The sequence below is a fragment of the Pleurodeles waltl genome, chromosome 4_1 (assembly GCF_031143425.1).
Source record: "Pleurodeles waltl isolate 20211129_DDA chromosome 4_1, aPleWal1.hap1.20221129, whole genome shotgun sequence".
NCBI lineage: Eukaryota > Metazoa > Chordata > Amphibia > Caudata > Salamandridae > Pleurodeles > Pleurodeles waltl.
Window position 1 is genome coordinate 999,925,004 of NC_090442.1, and position 18,026 is coordinate 999,943,029.

The following is an 18,026-nucleotide window of genomic DNA, read 5'->3' on the forward strand; positions in this document are numbered from 1 at the left end:
TTTATGATAATTTATTTTGTGTTGTACGTTTGGCTTTTGTAAGTGCGTTGAGTAAATTGTTGGGTTGGGGATACTGTTATTGTACTCATTCATGCCCTATAGGGGGAGGGTGTGGTAAACATAATATTGATTGCCAAATTTGGAATCACTCCAACAGAGAATGTGAACTAGGGTGTGGGTTCTCTGTGGTCTGGTTGGGAGTGTAACAGCATTGAGGGTTGTGTGGAAGGTTTCTGTTTTTCCCTTCCTTCCTGTAATAAGTACTCCAAATAGAACATGGAAAAAACAGCTGTTTCCTGTCAGAGGAACCAATGAATTGCTAAACCTTTTCTTCAGTAATCTAATTATACATGCAGGAGTAAAAATACTTAGCAGAAATTCTACTTTAATTGGATAATATGTTGTTATAAATCATCCACAATATGTACAGTACTGAAATACATTCAAAGTAGTTTAAAGTAGTTATAGAATACCAGTATCAAGTGCTAGGGTTAGGAGATGGAAGAGGGAATATAACAAGAGATTGGAATGTTCTCAAAGATGGGAATGCATTATAAGGTACGGATGTAGCCCAGTTGAGTTTGGTGATTGTTCAGCAAGGCAATTAAAATGTATAGACTTTAATATTGTTATGTAATGAAAATGAGAAGGAAACGGAAGGTAGAAATGCAATATAAGGTGGGAATATACTACAAATTGGGAATGTAGTAGGAGGTGGGAAAACACTAAAACGTGAGAATATAAGTGAAGATAAAATGAACAAGAAGATGTGAATGCAATTGAAGAGGGAATGTCAAGAAGACAGGATGCTAGTCAAGCGGAGTCAAGTTTATTGATTGATCGGCATGACCATTACAATGACTGGACCCCAAGATAGTAATGTAATAAAAATGAGAATGTAATACAATGTTCTAATGTAGTAGAAGGTAACAATTTACAAGAAGATGGTAAGCTAAACACATGTTTTGTGTTATGTCTATTGTGTTTTCTTTTATTTGCAGTTTTACATAGTTTAACCTGGCCAAAGTGCATTAGAACACTTCACAACAGAACCAGTTTATGCTACAGCTTTTTTTCTTTATTTGTATTTTGGGCACAGAGAGATTAAGCTACCTGTCTACAATCATGGGATGCTGAGCTGTTGATAGTACATTTGGCTTTAAGGGGGTCATTCTGACCCCCGCTGAGTTAAGGGGGTCATTCTGACCCCCATTCTGAGTTTCCCGCTGGGCTGGCGGGCGACCGCCAGAAGGCCGCCCACCCGCCCAGCGGGAAACCCCCTTCCACGAGGATGCCGGCTCCGAATGGAGCCGGCGGAGTGGAAGGGGTGCGACGGGTGCAGTTGCACCCGTCACGATTTTCAGTGTCTGCCACGCAGACACTGAAAATCTATGTGGGGCCCTGTTAGGGGGCCCCTGCACTGCCCATGCCAGTGGCATGGGCACTGCAGGGGCCCCCAGGGGTCCCACGACACCCGTTCCCGCCAGCCAGGTTCTGGCGGGAAGGGGGTCGGAATCCCCATGGCGGCGCTGCTTGCAGCGCCGCCGTGGAGGATTCCCTTGGGGCAGCGGGAAGCCGGCGGGAAACCGCCGGCTTCCCTTTTCTGACCGCGGCGGTCAGAATGCCCCCAGAAGCACCGCCAGCCTGTTGGCGGTGCTTCCGCAGTCGTTGGCCCTGGAGGTCCATGACCGCCAGGGTCAAAATGACCCCCTAAGTCTTCTGCAAACCTGAGTGGCAGCAGGAGTACTGGTCTTGTATAAACTCACAGCTCGACAAGGTCTCACTGTGCACCAAAATCTCCTGACACACAAAGACACTTACTTCCAACCTCGAAATCTCCACCCCTTTTTTTAGGTTTGTGAGTTGTAGAACGTGACAGTTTGTGTTTCAGTCCAAGACTATGGGCCTGATTACAACTTTGGAGGACGGTGTTAATCCGTCCCAAATGTGACGGATATACCACCTACCGTATTACGAGTCCATTATATCCTATGGAACTCGTAATACGGTGGGCAGGATATCTGTCACATTTGGGACGGATTAACACCGTCCTCCAAAGTTGTAATCAGGCCCAAAGTAACCAAACAGCATTGCAAAAAGAGGTCTCATCCCATTCCTATCCTCAATGAAAAACCTGAAGATTAACAACTCAATTTAATGATACCTTCACAAAGGCATCTGCCTTTTGTAGATCAACTTCCAAATGGCATTTAATTTGAATGTGCACAATATAGGCCTGATTCCCGAAGGTAAATGTTTATGCTTTTTCAGTATTCACAAAACTGCATTTTAATAGTAAGTTTATGAGTGCGACGAGTCCGCAGTTGGGCGGAGAACTCCGCACATAAATTGATAGGGCTGTCCTATCTTTTTATGTGCAAAGATCTCGCCCTGACTGCGGAGTCTCCATGCTCGTAAACTTACTATGCAGTTAAAACTTGCTATGCAGTTAAATGCAGTTTGTGAATACAGAAACAAATGCAAACTTACACAAATGAGTAGGTTTACGTTTGTGAATGAGGCTGTATTTGTTAAAGAGTTCAATATAAATAGTGCTGATAGAATTCAGGATATGTGACACCAAAACCGAATTAAGGAGGTTCTTAAATTAGGGTTTTTGTAAGGCTGTCTGTGTCAGGACACTGAGTAGTCAAATTTGGTTAGTTTTCTGAATGACCAAAAAACATGAAAATATTCCCAGGTGAAATTCATTACATTTCCGTTGACCTCACCCATATGCTTTATGGATAAGCTGAAAACTTGATTGCCTATTACTAACAAATTGGCATTGCAAGGTTAGTCCTAATTGTAAATCAGAAACACATGAGATTTTTCTGAGACCTCCCACATGCACTAATGGGAGTGGTAGCAGATTCAATAAACTCAGCTATGAAGCAGTGGGAGTTACTGAAGATCAATGCGAAATCAAAAACATCAGTGACACATTGACCCTACTAGTGTCAATAATAATGCCCAATCATTGACTATTGTGAACATGAATACCTGTAGAATGAGCATGTCCTGGCGCAAGTCGTCACCATGTTTAAATATAATTCCAATGGTCTCGTTTGATAAAGAGGTGGGGTCAGCACATTTGAATTCCAGCCAGAGTGGCTTCTTCTTTGAAGCCATCACTTTGCATTTCTCCACCTGGAATGTAATAATGCACAGAATAATGCAATTATGCAGCCTGTATGTGCTAGCTGTCTACACACCATTATGTTTAGCATTTAAGGACTGGCCTGTCTGTCTTGACTCACTGATACACCACTGAGTATTCATAAAAGATTTTATTGATCTATACCATTTGCAGAGGGAAAACATAAATGATAGGAACCAGTGAACGGGTGAAAATGGATCTCTAGAAGATTAAATCAAAAATATTTAAAACTCCTTTAGCACTCCCTTTGTCTCTCTTCTATCTATTTGAGTTTAGGCCTAAATATCTATTATTGTTCTTTTGTGTGCACTGCCAGGCAATACCCACTGTTCAATGGGTTCCACTACGGGAGCAGACAGCCTTGGCTTAACACAGCCTTATATGTGCTCTATTCCCACTGGTTCCTTTCAAATGCTCTAACACAATGCATAGATGACATACAATTGAGCACGGGTATGGCCTTTTGCTTTCAGAGTTGGAACATTAACCCACTGAAGAAATGCTTGGGGTAAAACCCAAAATGCATTGGGGACTGGGGAACTATTACCACAGATTAATCAATGAGGTTGGATTAATTTCAACAAGAAATCATTTTGATTCAACAGAAGCATTCATTACATGATTTGAAACACAGAGGTTACTATTGGACATCTATATTGGATACAAAGGAGAAAGGTCTCTGAAAGATGATTAACTAAAGACCCCCTTTTCTCTTGTCTAATTTGTTACAAATGTCAAAGATGTAGGGAAGAATCTACTGGCAGTCACAGCCAAAGTTCCCAAAATTGGGGCAATGGACACCCCTCAACCTTATTAATTAAAGATCATCCCGAGAGGGACTAGGTCTAGCAATTTGTTTCTTCATAGACTGTTCAACCAAGGCACAGTCCTTTTGTACCCAACTGAGAATGTCTTGCGGCTCCTGTCTTACTCTAGATCATACCTTTGAAATTCCATGGCTTTCAGATATTAAAGACATTTTGAGTAATATTAGTGACCCAGACACTGATCTTTTAGAAACCTCAATGAATGTAGCCTATTTCCGAGAGTTACTAGAGCAGTCAGAATAATACATTTTGGTATTTTGAAAAGATATTGCAGCAGCTAATAGCATTTGAAATCTAACCTGTGAATCTCCAGGTGAACATATGCACGGAATCAGAATGGAACTATAAATTCCTGCACACTATTTCACAAAAACAAGTAATCCACATTATTTTCCCGCCTCCGGGATTACTGTAACATCCGGAACCATAATCTCAGAGCGGAGAAATAACAGGGATTGTAATGGGCCACTCATAATGAGGACTGAAAAGAATACAAAGGGCAAGTACAATAAGATTCTGGTCACAAGCTCCATGAAGTCAGTTTAGGTAATACTTCTGTTATCATCAACAGGGCTCTCAAACAAAGCTAATACAAACCCTAACAAATGGCACCCAAGCACTGAGAAGAGTGGCAAGAGAGGCAGGACTACAAAAGAAAATGGTCTATTTTCTTCCTTACCCATGCGTGAGAATTAGTTTCACTAAATTAAATATGATCCAGGCCTGCATATCAAAAGCATATCAGGATCCAAGGGTAGATTTATCTCTGAGTGCAGCATGCATGTTGAAGAAAAAAATGTAAATCATGGCCTCAGGGATCAGTGTTAGGTCTTTGAAATGTAATTCCTGTTTCTGCAGGAAAGCAATGTAGACTCCTGAGTGTGGTGGTTGCATTCTCATCAAAGCATACTGGCCACTGCTTCTGCTGCTGAGTTTGCATTACTTGTAGTTTTGGGATTTTTGTTCTTGGGAGTACCAATGAAAAGTATAGACTCATACTCAACTTTACAGCCTATAATTGTGCTACATATACAAACTGAATAATGATCATATAGAAAATGGCGCATATAGGTAATTGTATCTTGGAATTCTCTTGTATTCTTTCAAAATCTTTATACTGTTTGTATACACAATAAACCATAAAAGATCAACAATAAAATGCATAGATTAAAACCAGTGGAGAATAAAACTACATATCAATCAGATAATGGCATCAGAACATATATTATGTTTCCAAATGAGTTAAACGTTTCCTTGTATTGCCTGGATAACATAAGACACAACAGCATTACATACTAATATATCATTAAATTTACACAAATGTAAAAGGGCACATCTTTAATCTTTAATTGTTTAATTTTCATAATAACAAATGACAGTTTTAAAAAATACTTCCGTTGGTTAATATAACATTTGCCTATCCATACACTAATATCCGATTTTAAGAATGCATCCATGTGATGTAAAATCCCTAGACAAAGACATGGCAGGATATTCTTGTGATATGTACTTGTAACAGTGGAAGGATAGGATTGAATCCCATCTTGCTCATGAACACATAGGTAGCTTTCAAACATTGTTTCACCTGATTCTGCTAAGGCACTCATATATTCTATAATACTAATGAGATTTTAATTTGTTCTTTATGAAATAGGCTACAGTCTACAGAGTTTCTAAAAGATCAGAGTCTGCATCACTAATATTACTCAGAATTTCTTTAATATCCGAAAGCCACTGAATTTCAACTCTCTGATCTAGAGCAAGAGAGTCAATGAATATGGCCTTATTAAATGAAGTCTCTTAGTCCAAATTGTGTACCAAAGAAGCACTGGTTTTGTGTATAAGGAATCCTCAAAATGAGGAAGCCCCGCCTCCTTATGAGCAAAATATGCTGAGATCGACTGTGGAACTGCAAGTAGTAGTCTTAAAAAATGTATTATCCTGCCTTTGTAGACAGTGGTGTGACCAAAGCCCTCTAGTCATCCCCATACATAGCCACAGAGAGGCATTTACATCTGTAAATTATTAACATCACTCTCATAGGCTTTGTACCTAACTTGGTGGCAAACCTGAACACACATTCATTGTTTCTCAATCGACTGGACTGGCTCACTCATCTTTGATTGTCCAGCTATCACAAGAAGAAAACTGTATTTCCAAAAAGGAAAGATTTCACACACTAGCAATGTGTACACCCTTGATGTAATGAGGACAAAATTTCAGCCTTCCCTTCCCACAGGTCATTGTATATGTTTTGTAAGATTAACCTTCAAATCTCTTTCCTCAATGTAGGAGGTGAAGGAGTTGATAAGGCGTTGCAACCCTACTGTGGCCTGTGATAATAATACCACATCATCTACATACAGCAGTATAGAAACAGTCTGAGAGACAACTCTGGGTGCATCAGAGCATAAGGCCTGGAGCTACCCATCTACCTCATTTATGCAATGTGAGAAGATGAAGGGAAAGAGCATGCAGCCCTGCCTTACCCCTCTCTCTACAAGACACTGTGCACTCCACAGTTTGCCGGCAACATACCTTGGCAGTTAAATTACCGTATATCTGAGCCAACAAAGACATTATGGGGGTCATTATGACCCTGGCGGAAGGCGGAGAAGCGGCTGTAAGACAGCCAACAGGCTGGCGGTCTTTTTTTTGGTATTATGACCATGGCGGTTACCGCCATGGTCAACCGCCGCTTCTCCGTTCAGACAACCGCCGGGCTGGAGACCTGGGTCTCCAGCCCGGCGGCCGTCACTATACCGCCGGCGGTATTTTGACCCGGCTGACCGCCATGGATTTCATGCGGTTTGAAACCGCCATGAAATCCATGGCGGTAAGCATTATCAGTGCCAGGGAATTCCTTCCCTGGCACTGATAGGGGTCTAACCCACCCCCCACTCCCACCGCAACTCCCTCCCCTACACCCCCCACCACCCCTGCCACCCCCCAAAGGTGGCAGGGCCGCCCCTCCCCACCCCAACCCCCAACATAACTCACACACACACGACACGCACGCAGGCACCACCAACACACACACGCACACACACCGACATACATGCTAACATCCACACTCACAGTCAGACACGCACACCCACATTCAAACATACATGCACACATCCATACAGACATACCCACAGACATACACGCACTCATTCCCAATCACACAACACCCCTGCAAGCATTCACGCACTCACACACCCCCTCTACATACACAGGCGCACACCCCCATGCACCCACACAACACCCCCCCACCCCCCTCCCCTAACGACGATCTACTTACCTGGTCCGTCAATCCGCCAGGAGGGGACGGGAGCCATGGGGGCTGCTCCGCCGACACCACACTGCCAACAGAACACCGCCACGCCGAATCACAGGACGTGATTCGGTGGGCGGTGTTCTGTTGGCGTGTCGGTGGAGGTGGAGCAACCTCCACTTCCCCGCCGCCCGCCAGTATGGCTCTTGGCGGCTCTCCGTCCGAAAAAGGACGGAGAGCAGCCAACAGTCATAATACGCTGAGCGGCAAACCGCCACTACTGGCGGTCTTCCGCACGGCGGTCCCTCAGCGGTCTTGTAAAAAGACCGCCGAGGTTGTAATGACCACCTATATCTTCCAGGGCACCTAACAAATTCATAGTGTGCCAATTTTTGTTGTGATTACTAGGTCGAAGGTTCTACACAAGTCAATGAAGCATATGTATAAACACCTGTCCTTAGTCCTAGTACACTACACATCCCCATCAAAAGATTACATTTTTTAATCAAAACTTTTTATGAATTTTTCAGCAATAGAGAATAAACGAGCAATTATGGAAATGATTAGACAATTTAAACTATGAAGAAATACAAGACACCCTTTGTTAGACCTGGCATCCTTGGTGTTGTTTCCCCTGCATTTCTGCCTTCAGACCACCTGTTGTGCTGCCCTCGTTTTTGCGAGGTCAAGGACTCTGATAACTAGTGCTAAAGTGCATGTGCTCCCTGCTTAAACATGATAACATTGGCTTAGCCACAATTGGCATTGTTTATTTACTTATAAGTCCCTAGTAAAGTGCAATACCTCTGCCCACAGCCTATAAATTAAATACTATTTGTGGGCCTGCAGCACTGGTTGTGCCGCCTACTTCAGTAGCCCTTCAAACATGTATCAGGCCTTCCATTGCTCAGCATGTGCGTGCAGTTTTAAACTGCTATGTCAACCTGTCACGTTTACCCTTTTGCCAGGCCCAAACCCTCTTTTTTAATAAACGTCACCCCTAAGGTAGGCCCTGGACAGCCCGATGGCAGGGTGCAGTGTATTCAAAAAGTAGGGCATGTACGTTTAAGTTTTACATTTCCTAGTAGTGAAACACTCTTAAATGTGTTTTTCACTACTGCAAGGCCTACATCTCCCATAGGATAGCATTGGGATTACCTTGTTACATTTTATAAGTGTAATTTCCGACTGAGAAGAGATGGGGCCCCCAGGTTTGTTGTCTCGGGAATCACAATTTGAAATCACAATTAATGGTGAAGACCGATTTTAAATTGTAATTCTGAAAATGCCACTTTTAGAAAGTTTGAATTTTATTACTTTAATGATCTGGTGCCTTTTGCCTGTCTCTGAATACATGTCTGAGGTGGGTGACAGCTGGGCTTTGTGCATTCCCTCCAGACAGCCACACATAAAGGGAGCTTTGTTGTGACTGATAGGCCATCCACAGCCTGATGGCCATCCTGGGCAGGATGGGGGGGGGAGCTGACACTTACATCTGAATGGATTGTGTCTTGTCCCCACACAAAGTATTGCATACCCACCTGTAGTGAGTCTGGAGCCAGGGCAGGAAGGGCTGGGACTCTGTACACTTCAGAGGACTCTCTCTGAAGTCTCCCCCACTTCAAAGACACAACTGTGTATAAGTATTGGACCTCAGACACCACCAGCTCAGTACACTTCTGGACCTGTGGATACTCTACCAGGAAGAAAGACTGCTGTGCTGCTATAAGTGCTGCCACTCTGCTGGACTGCCACCCTGCTGGACTCCTGCTATGGTGTGCTTACCTGCTACCTGCTGCCCTCCTTGCCCGGTAGAGAGAAGGACTGGACCTGCACGTCTCCAACCCATAACCAAAGTGACTCCAAGGTCTTGCTGGCGTGCCTCCTGTTTTCTGAAGTCTCAGGGACACAAAAGACTTCCAACTCACCTTTTACAGCACCTGGACTCTGCCAACTGTGAGTCTTTCCCTGCCAAGTGGTAGCAATCAAGACCAGGGCCCTTGGAAGTGGGCATAATGTGCAGCTCCAGGCAAAACCAATGCATCGCCACTGCTGCGCGGATCGGAACCAGCACATCACTTCTGTTGCATGGATGAGAACTAGACCATCGGTCCCAATTTGTGGAGCGGAGTTCACGCATTGACTCCCCAGCGCAGATCGACCTTGACGCATTGCCTTCGTAACCGCTGTATCTGGGACCAGAAGCATCGCCGCTGGTGCTTGGAGAAAATTGATGCATCTTTGCTACTGTGTGGGAGGGATCGACGCATCGCCTTCACTGTGAGGATCAACATCAATGCACTGCTTCAACCTGCTCCCTGCATTATCTACATCAACGCAACCATTGTCAAGGTACTTTTGTTAAGAGGCCTCACTTGGGCCATGTAACTGCCCGCGCTCCATCGTGGTTGGCCTCAACTTTTGACTCTGTCTCTGCAACCAGATATCCCCAGTTGGCGCTTCTTGTTTCTAAGCGTTAGTGCACAGTTTATTGTTTAAACGTCCATTTTTCAAGTTCTATTTATTGGATTTATGTTTTTTGGTATTTTTATTAAATTAAGCTCTGTTTTGCTAACCAGGTGTGATATATTTTTGTGTGGTGTGGAAAACTGTTCTGCTGTTTGAAGTGTTGCAAAAATACTTAACACATTGCCTCTTAAATTAGGCCTGACTGCTCTATGCCAAGATGCCAGAGTGTGAGCACAGATTAACGTAGGGTGTGTTTGTGACTTAGTTTGACTACTGCTGGGACAGAGGGCATACCTCTGCTAACCAGAAACCCAATTTCTAACACCCTTCCACTATAGAAGCCCTTCTGTAAACATTCCTGTTGGGCAATGCAGTCATAATCCTCTAAACAGCTGAAGTTCTGAATGCATGTATTTCATTATTCAGTGCCCACGCTCGTGTTCAACACAGCTCAAGGCATATCCCCTGATAACTAGCCCAGCCCCACCATGTCTTGCTTTATTTGTGTGGTCAGCCCCATGCAATATATATATGTGACATTCTAATCCTAAGCAGTGGTCCAGTTCTCTCTTCCAATCCTCCAATGGTGGTGCTTCCTTGTCCTTCCAGACTTTAAGCGATATCCCATTTGGCTAGTAAAAGGCCAAGCCACAGCAGGGTCACTTGCAACTATCACTATCAATGTCTTCAGTGATGTGAAGTAAAGCAAATTTAGGGTTCCCATTGAGCCTCCCCTCCAGAACTCTCTCCAGACACATTAGCACCCACTCCCAGAAACCTTGGAGTATATCACATTTCCATTTTGTGTACATATTATCCCCAATCTCCATGTTGTACTGTAAGAAGAGCCCAGCTGTGATGAGTTTAATCCTCCATAACCTATCGTAAAATAGACACGATTTAGGTACTTTAACTGTATAATGTGGTACTGGGTTGCAATACCCCCCTCCTTCGGGGATGCAAATGCCTCCTGCCAGTCATGATCTTTGAGTGGGCCTAAGTTCTGAGTCCAAGCATCTTGCAGGTTCTCAAAAGAGTCTGACATATTGACCATGAGTGATTTGTGTTCAGATAGAGGCGCTAAAAGCACCTTGGCTTCAAGCAGGCTGTACTTAGGTATGTCTTGTAAAATAGAGCTATATGAGGCATATGCTTGTCTGATTTGCAGGTAGCAATAAAATTTACTGTGGTGGAGGACATATTCATCTTGGAGCTCATGGAAGGATTTGATTGTAGTTCCATGCAGCAGGTTCATAAGCTTAGAGACTCCACTAAAAGCCTAGTTGCCTGGCATTCTCTTCAACAGGGCTATTGCGCCATGGTCTATGCGTATAGTGTGCCTCATGGCACGTATTGGCATGAGGCCAGGTTGATCTGGATAACAGAACAAGCTTACCACCTTGAGCAGACGATTTGCCAGGGCCTTCTCCCAAAATATTTACCTCAATGTTAAAGAGAGATATGGGCCGGTAAGAATCACAGAGAGTTGCAGACTGACTTGGCTTGTGGATCACTGCTATGTCTACCACTCTCCAGTCCTGCGGGAGTGGTCCCTTTTTCAGTGCCTCATTAAATATGGTCAATAAAAGGTTCTCCACGTGTCACCATGAGGCTTTACAAAATTCTGCTGGGAACCCGTTTGGACAAGAGAACTTCCCCAACTATAGTAGGCACAAGGCGTCTCCTAGCTCATCCACTGTAAATTTGGCTTCATGCTGGGCCCTCACCTCCGTAATCAGGGACCTTCCTTAAAAAGTAATCTAGTTCTGCTCTTCTCATCAGGGTCGGCTGAGCACATAGGAGGGCACAGTACTCCGCAAAGACATGACCTATAGGCAAGTCTCCATAGACTGGAGCGCCTTTTTCATCCATGATATGGGCTCCATGTGTGGGCCTAGAGAGCAAAGTCGATGCAGTGTTTTACATGCCTTGTCCTCTCATTGATATATGTGACTCTGCAATTTGAGCCAGACAGTCCTCGCCTAATTTATTAGTGTTTGTAGCAATATCGATTGCGTGTGTAGTGAATCTCAAGAGAGAGATGGGTCAGAGCATTCTCTCCTAGCATGTGCTTCTCTAGATCTGTGATCTCTTGTTGCAGTAGTTTCTTCCATCCTGTTCTATAGGTAATGATCTCACCTCTTACAGGAACCTTGAGTGTGTGTCTCTCGCAGCACTCCCCAACAATTCTACCAACTTGGTATTAATCTCTTGACATCTCTGTATGGCTTTAATGAGGAAGTGTCTATATTCTGGGTCTTACAGCATCCAGCCGCAGAGCCGCCAGCTTGTCCCTCCTCCTGTTGGTCCTGCCCTCATCACTATTTCTACTGGTGAGTGATCTGAGAGACTACGTGCCAAGAGGCGGACCTACTCTCAAGCACTCTGATTTGTGCATAAGGAAATAGTTGAACCATGAACAAACCCTGTGCACCTGAGAAGCATGTAAAACATCTGTCAGTCAGGTGGTACAGTCTACATGCGTCTGTAAGGTCCATGTCCCCTAAGAAGCAGGGTAGAGGTGTCTGTCCTTTCCGTCTCTCCCCAGCCCCGGATGCACGGTTCACCCACACAACACCTACTCCATTCAGGTTGCCACCAGGAACCCACAGGCCCTCAGAAGCCCATGTATTACCTTCCTTAGTGTTTTGAGGCAGTCTGTAGATAGTGGGGGAGAACATAGACACTGAGATGGGATAGAAGATGTCCCTGAAGAAGTCCTGTCACTGCCATGCATTGCCCCAACCTGGTTTGCCTTGTTTGAGTGGCTCTAAATGAAGCTTGGTTTCTAATCAGGATTGCCACAACAGTCCACCCCTGCCTCTTGAATCCCCTCTGAAACCAAACAGGCATCTTGTAGGAGGATGTCAGGCCCTACCCTGCACACAGCCTTCAACACTGCTCCCTGCTTCAGCTTATCTAATAGACCATTTACATTCCATGTAATGTTTTTCAGTTGGCCCTAGGGCCACTCCTTTACCCAGTCTCATGCACTTTTGACGGCACTAAAGAAGAATGTTTAATCACCAAAAAGGACTTTGAGTCATGCTGGAAACAGTAGCATGTATTTTATCTGCATGTTTCTTATGTTCTGTTTGATGGCCAGGAAGAAGTGAATTTGCTGCTGTACTTTAAATATGTAGTCTGGGAACACCATAAACCAGGAGGAGCCAGTTTCTGAGGCACCCTTCAGACTGCCCTCCTGGCTGCAAAGTTGAAGATACGAGTGATGAATGGCTGCGTAAGCACCCCGGATGTGGTCTCACCATCAAGGATCTGCAAGCCCTCTCCACAATGAAACATAGGGAAACTTCCTTTGGTGGCATCCAGGATTTGAACCAAGAGGTGATGAACACAGCTGGGGAGAGGCCCTCAGTACCCTTAGGGATACCAGCAATACAAATGTTGTTGTGCTGCAACCTCCCCTCAGGATCCTCCGCTCTTGTTTCTAGTTTGTGAAGGGTCTTTTGAAGAGCTGTGATTTCAGACTGACACCCCCCTCGGCGAATCTTCTACCACTGAGGTCCTCCCCTCCATCTCGATGACCCTGTTCACAGTGTTTCTTAAGTCCTGGTGCAGCATGGATAAGTAAATCTTGAGTTTGACGATCTTTCCCTGCACTGACAAATCGCAGATATTGGATAGTTTGCAGGATAGAGAGGGGCCTGGTAACCAGCCGAGTCTACTGTGGCCTCCACAGCCCCACATGGGTGCACCTCCGGGGCAGGATCGGCCTGGCAAATCTGTCTGTGAGCACAGTGCTGGCTCCCTTGCCCATGCTGCAGCTCCTGTCTTAGGCACGTCAATGGCGTAACCAGGGTGATATAGCTTGAGACACTCTAGTCTCAGTGCACAGTGTTGTCAATATAAAGTCACAGAGTGGAGTTTCCCAACGGGTCCGGTCCCACTCCATTATTGGACCTCTGGAAAGCATGGGTCTAAAAGTCTAGTGGTGCCTCTTCCCCCAAAGTCGACTCAGTGGAAGGGTCTCTGAGGTCAAATTGTTAGGCCTTGGACCTCCGATTATAATCGGGTGGGTGAGGAGCTTACCACATTGCTGACACCATCTTTCAAATTTTAGCATTGGTCGATCTTGCCTGTGCCCCTTCCAAAAGCATGTTGTGCCTCAGCCAAATAGAATTTTCCGCTGCCCAGGTTCCAACCTCACTAGGATGACTCTGCCCAGGAGCTTTCCTGAAGAATCTAAAAGAGATATAGGTCGATAGGATTTTGGGTCGCTCTTACTTTCTGGGAAATTGGCACATTGTGACTGACCATGTGGAGGGGGAAAATGGGCTCCAGAGGTGTTTAGCACAATAGTGAGCAAATGAGCCCAAAGAATCAGTACATTGCTTATATATGTCCATAGGGATGCCATCTGGGTGTGAGGCCTTCCCTTTACCACTTTTTTCTAAGGCAGAGATAACCTCTTTCAAGTTGAAAGTAACAGAAACTAACAAGAGAACCAATTTGTCAGTAGATAAAGAAATACATTCTTTTGAATGATTAGCTATCAAGGTAAAGGGATCAACCCACTCATGGACAGACAAGAAATCTATACTAGGAACCATTTTATCCTTAAGAAAGGGCATGTTTAGGATTGTCCAGAAAAGAGAAATATCTTTAGTCTTTAGGCTTGAATCAAATTGGTCAAGACCTCTTCCTGAAGATCTGTCTTCCCAGGAGTTAGAGCTCATAAGTACCTATGCCTAAATTGCTTAATGCAATTTTATCCCTTGGAATTGAATGAAGGGCTTCTTTTAGCTGTTTTCAGGCACTCCTATATGCTTCGCAAAACCAACACTTTTGTGTTTGTTTGAAGCCTCGTGCCTGTCGGCATCCTTGCAGCTTCTTCTTTGTATTCCTGATGTTCAACGGAATCCTCTGGGCCTGTGATGCAGCCGTATGGGGAGACGATTCCTGCAGTGCATGCTCTTTCGGGCCAGTAGTATATGCAGCTTCCTTCTTGCAGCGCCGTGCCGTTGTGCCAGGGGGCAGTATAGCATTTATTATGGTGCTTTGGGATTTGCTTCTGCCCATGTTGCAGCAGGTTTTTCCATCCTTCTCCTGGCTGGAGGGCTGTGATGCCCTCCTCCAGCCAGGATGTGTGTGAACTTCTTGCAGAGGGACTTTGGTTGACCCGGCCGGAAGCCTGCAATGCGTTTCTTTGGGCTATGTTGTGTTCATAGGTTGCCTTGCAACTGGCGGCTATAGATTCTGCTGCAGAGGACTTTATCTCTTTGCATGTCTGCTATTTGTTTAAAGTCTGTGTTGTTTCGCTGAGCCTCGTGGCAGGTTTTGTCTTGTGCTTGACAGTGTGCAACTCAGCACGACCTGCGTGCCGGGGTTGGCAATTTTATGCCTGTTGGTTAAGGTCTCTGGCTCAAACTGAGGAGATTGGAGGTTCAAGTCTTTGGGTCCCTTTCACAAAGGTAAACTTAGACCAAAACTTTTGGTCCAAGTTTAAACTTTTGGTCTGAACTTAGACCAAATGTCTAAATTTATACCAAAAGTGCTATGAGTAAAGTTAGACCTTTGGTCTAAGTGTAGACCATTGGTCTAAACTTTGACCAAAACTCTAACTTTATTATGAGTAAAGTTAGGCTTTAGGTCTAAACTTAGACTTTTGATCTAAGTTTACCTTTGTAAATTGGGCTCTTTGTGTTTTAGTGCTCCTTTCTCAAAGTTGCCATTGCAGCTTGGACCTATATTGTAGTTACTGGCTTGGGTGCTAGGCTGTGCCGAGAGGGTTGCCAGTTCTGTGTGCTGGCCTGCTGGTTCTATGGGCCTATCTGAAGGCTTGGGGTCTACCGTTGTTCTCCTTTGATTGCTCAGTGGCGTGGAGGGGGATGTTTCCTGCAAGGGCCGGCTTGAAAGAAGTATGTGTAGGATGTGTCACTCTTGCCTACCTGGTTTGAGTGTTGCAATATGGCTCTGATGCCTGGGATATCTCTGTTGTGTGTTTGCTCAGTTCCGAGGTAGGGGATTGGTTATTTCTTTCCAGCTTCTATGCTCTGTTTTTGCCCAGCCGGTGGTCTGCAATGCCTTCCTCCAGTTGGGTTTGTGTGTGTGGGTGGCCAGAATTGCTGTGACTCATTGGCACCCGGTTGGTCGGCCTACATTGCTCTCTGTGTTGGCCAGTGCTGGTGGACTGTTTATTACATCTTGCCCTGGTGTTTGCAGTTTTTGCGGGCCTGGTTCATTTTGGTGGCGCATTCCGCTTTGATGGTGCGAGTACTGGAGTTATGTTTCTGATGGAACATCTGGGTTGCTTCTCCGGGGGTCACCGTGAAAGGCTCGCCAGGCCAGGGGTCTGAGGTGACTTTCTCTGGCTGGGGTGGGTATGTTTCGGTTGTCCTGGCTTACTGCTGTTATACTGGAGCTCTGGTGTTAGCCTTGCCTTTTGGCAGGTGTTCATTTCTGTCCTTGGGCTTTTGGGGCTCCTGATCACTCTTTCAACCAGTAATGGGGCCTGTTGGTTGGTGCTGACGTCTTTGGCCCTAGCATGGAGTGCTCAGGACCCCACACACTCTGCATCCGAGGCTTCGGGTCACATCATTGATTACTCTGTGCTTATAGAACAGGGGTCTGGCCTCGTGTTCTGGGTGTGGTCTGTGCTTACGGATGGCAATCCCTCTGCCCTTGGGCAGTGTTTCACTCTATTTTCTCAGCACCATGTCTTTCTTCGGCGGTCTGTTTGCTCGTTTGTCCGTTCTGTTTGGCTTTTTGATATGAAATGAGTCATGGTGGCTGTGTGGTTCGGCCTTTGCCTCTAGAGGTGGAGACACATGTCTGTACCTTGGTGTCTCTGCAGCCCGATACCTGGTAAATAACTCAGAGCTTTGTTCTTGTGATTCGGTTTTGAACTGGTAGTGCCCCGGCTTGAGTGTCTGTTTCGAGTCCAGCTATTGTATATGTGCTAGCTGGTGTTTGGCCTGGGCGGTTGCTGGCCATTTTTGTGGGTTGGTCTGTTTCCTCCGTTGAGGATTCTCTTCTTCCCTTTTCTGCCAGACTATTTGGTTGTGGGGGCATGTTTCCCCTTGACTTGTTTTCTGGTGTAGCTGGTAGTGGCACCTTGGTCTTCTCCTGCCTTCTGCAGTGATTGCGCGGGAGTCACGGCTGGTTCCGACTCAGAATCATGTTTTCCTTAGCGGCCAGGTTCCGGATGGTTCTGGATGTTCTGTCTGCCTGCCTCGTGGATGTTGCTGTTTTAGTCACATCTGGGTCTGGTTGTCAGCTCCAGTTCAGGCTGTATCCATGGATGCAGTGCTGGGCAATCAGGATGCCACGTTGTTCGTGATGCCTTGGGTTCGGTAACGCCTTCCTGTCCTCTTGTTCTACCTTCTGCAGCACTATGTTCCATTGGTAATGGTTTTGTCCTACCTTCAGCCCTTGTCTTTAGGGGTTTGAAAGAGACTGGGCTGCATCTGGTGCTGCTGACTCCTCGATACCCTCTTCTGTGCCGTGGTGGGTCTTCCCGGTCATGCTGGGTCTGGTCGGTCAGCAAATGTGTTCTGTCCTTTTCCTGTTACTGACAGTCCTGGGTCACTTTGGGCCCAGGTTGGGTCTGTGGTGCCTCATCTAAGGGGTGGCATCCGATCCTTTTGATCGCTGTCCTTGCAGTTGCTGGTTCCCCTGTTGTCGCTTGAGGTATTCTTGGCTGCGTTGGTTCTGCAGGATGCGTTCCTACACTGTCTGGTGTTGGCTTCCTGGTGCCTGTTCTTCGCATGTTCCCGTGGTGGATGGTTGTGTGGCGGGGGCTTCTTTTCTCCTGGCTTGTTACAAGTGTTGCCTGAGCTGGGTCTTTTGTCTTCTCATGACCTCTTGGTCTGTGCAGTGTCATTTTGGTGGGCTTCCCCGACTTTGGGTTCAATCCGGGCACTCTTCTTTCAGGAGTGCTGAAGTATACGGGATGATTGTTTGTGCAGTGGGAGGACGCTCAGGGCTTTTGACTTTCTCCCTGGGTGACTGCCAAGGGGTTTAGGTTTTGAAGTCAACCTCCGGGTCGCCCTGTTTGCGCGCCCTGACAGGGCCCTTTTTCCCCAGTTGGTTTCCGGAGGACCAGATGGGTCTGCTTCTAGGATGGCTGTCCTGACGCTTTCTTGACGTGGCGCCTGATGTTTGCTTATGCTCTGTTTCTTTACTCCTCGGGGTTCTGGTTCAGAGGCAAGGGGCTCAGGTGGTTCTGGTGCCTCTGGTGTGGCCCCATTAGGTCTGGTATTCTCTGCTGATTGGGAGAATGGTTCTGTTCGTTACGTCTCTCCAGAGGTTTCCAGGTGTCCAGGTGCCCTCTCTGGCGTATCGCATATTGCGG

General features: G+C 45.7%; 1 protein-coding gene across 1 annotated transcript in view; it reads right to left on the minus strand.

The window, feature by feature from the left end:
• The window catches only part of PIK3CG (phosphatidylinositol-4,5-bisphosphate 3-kinase catalytic subunit gamma), a 271,650-nt gene that overhangs the window by 106,159 nt on the left and 147,465 nt on the right, over positions 1 to 18,026 (minus strand). The window contains exon 6 of the mRNA XM_069229845.1: positions 3,004 to 3,150. Within this exon, the coding sequence (XP_069085946.1) occupies positions 3,004 to 3,150 (147 nt within the window). The remainder of the gene's footprint in view (positions 1 to 3,003; positions 3,151 to 18,026) is intronic.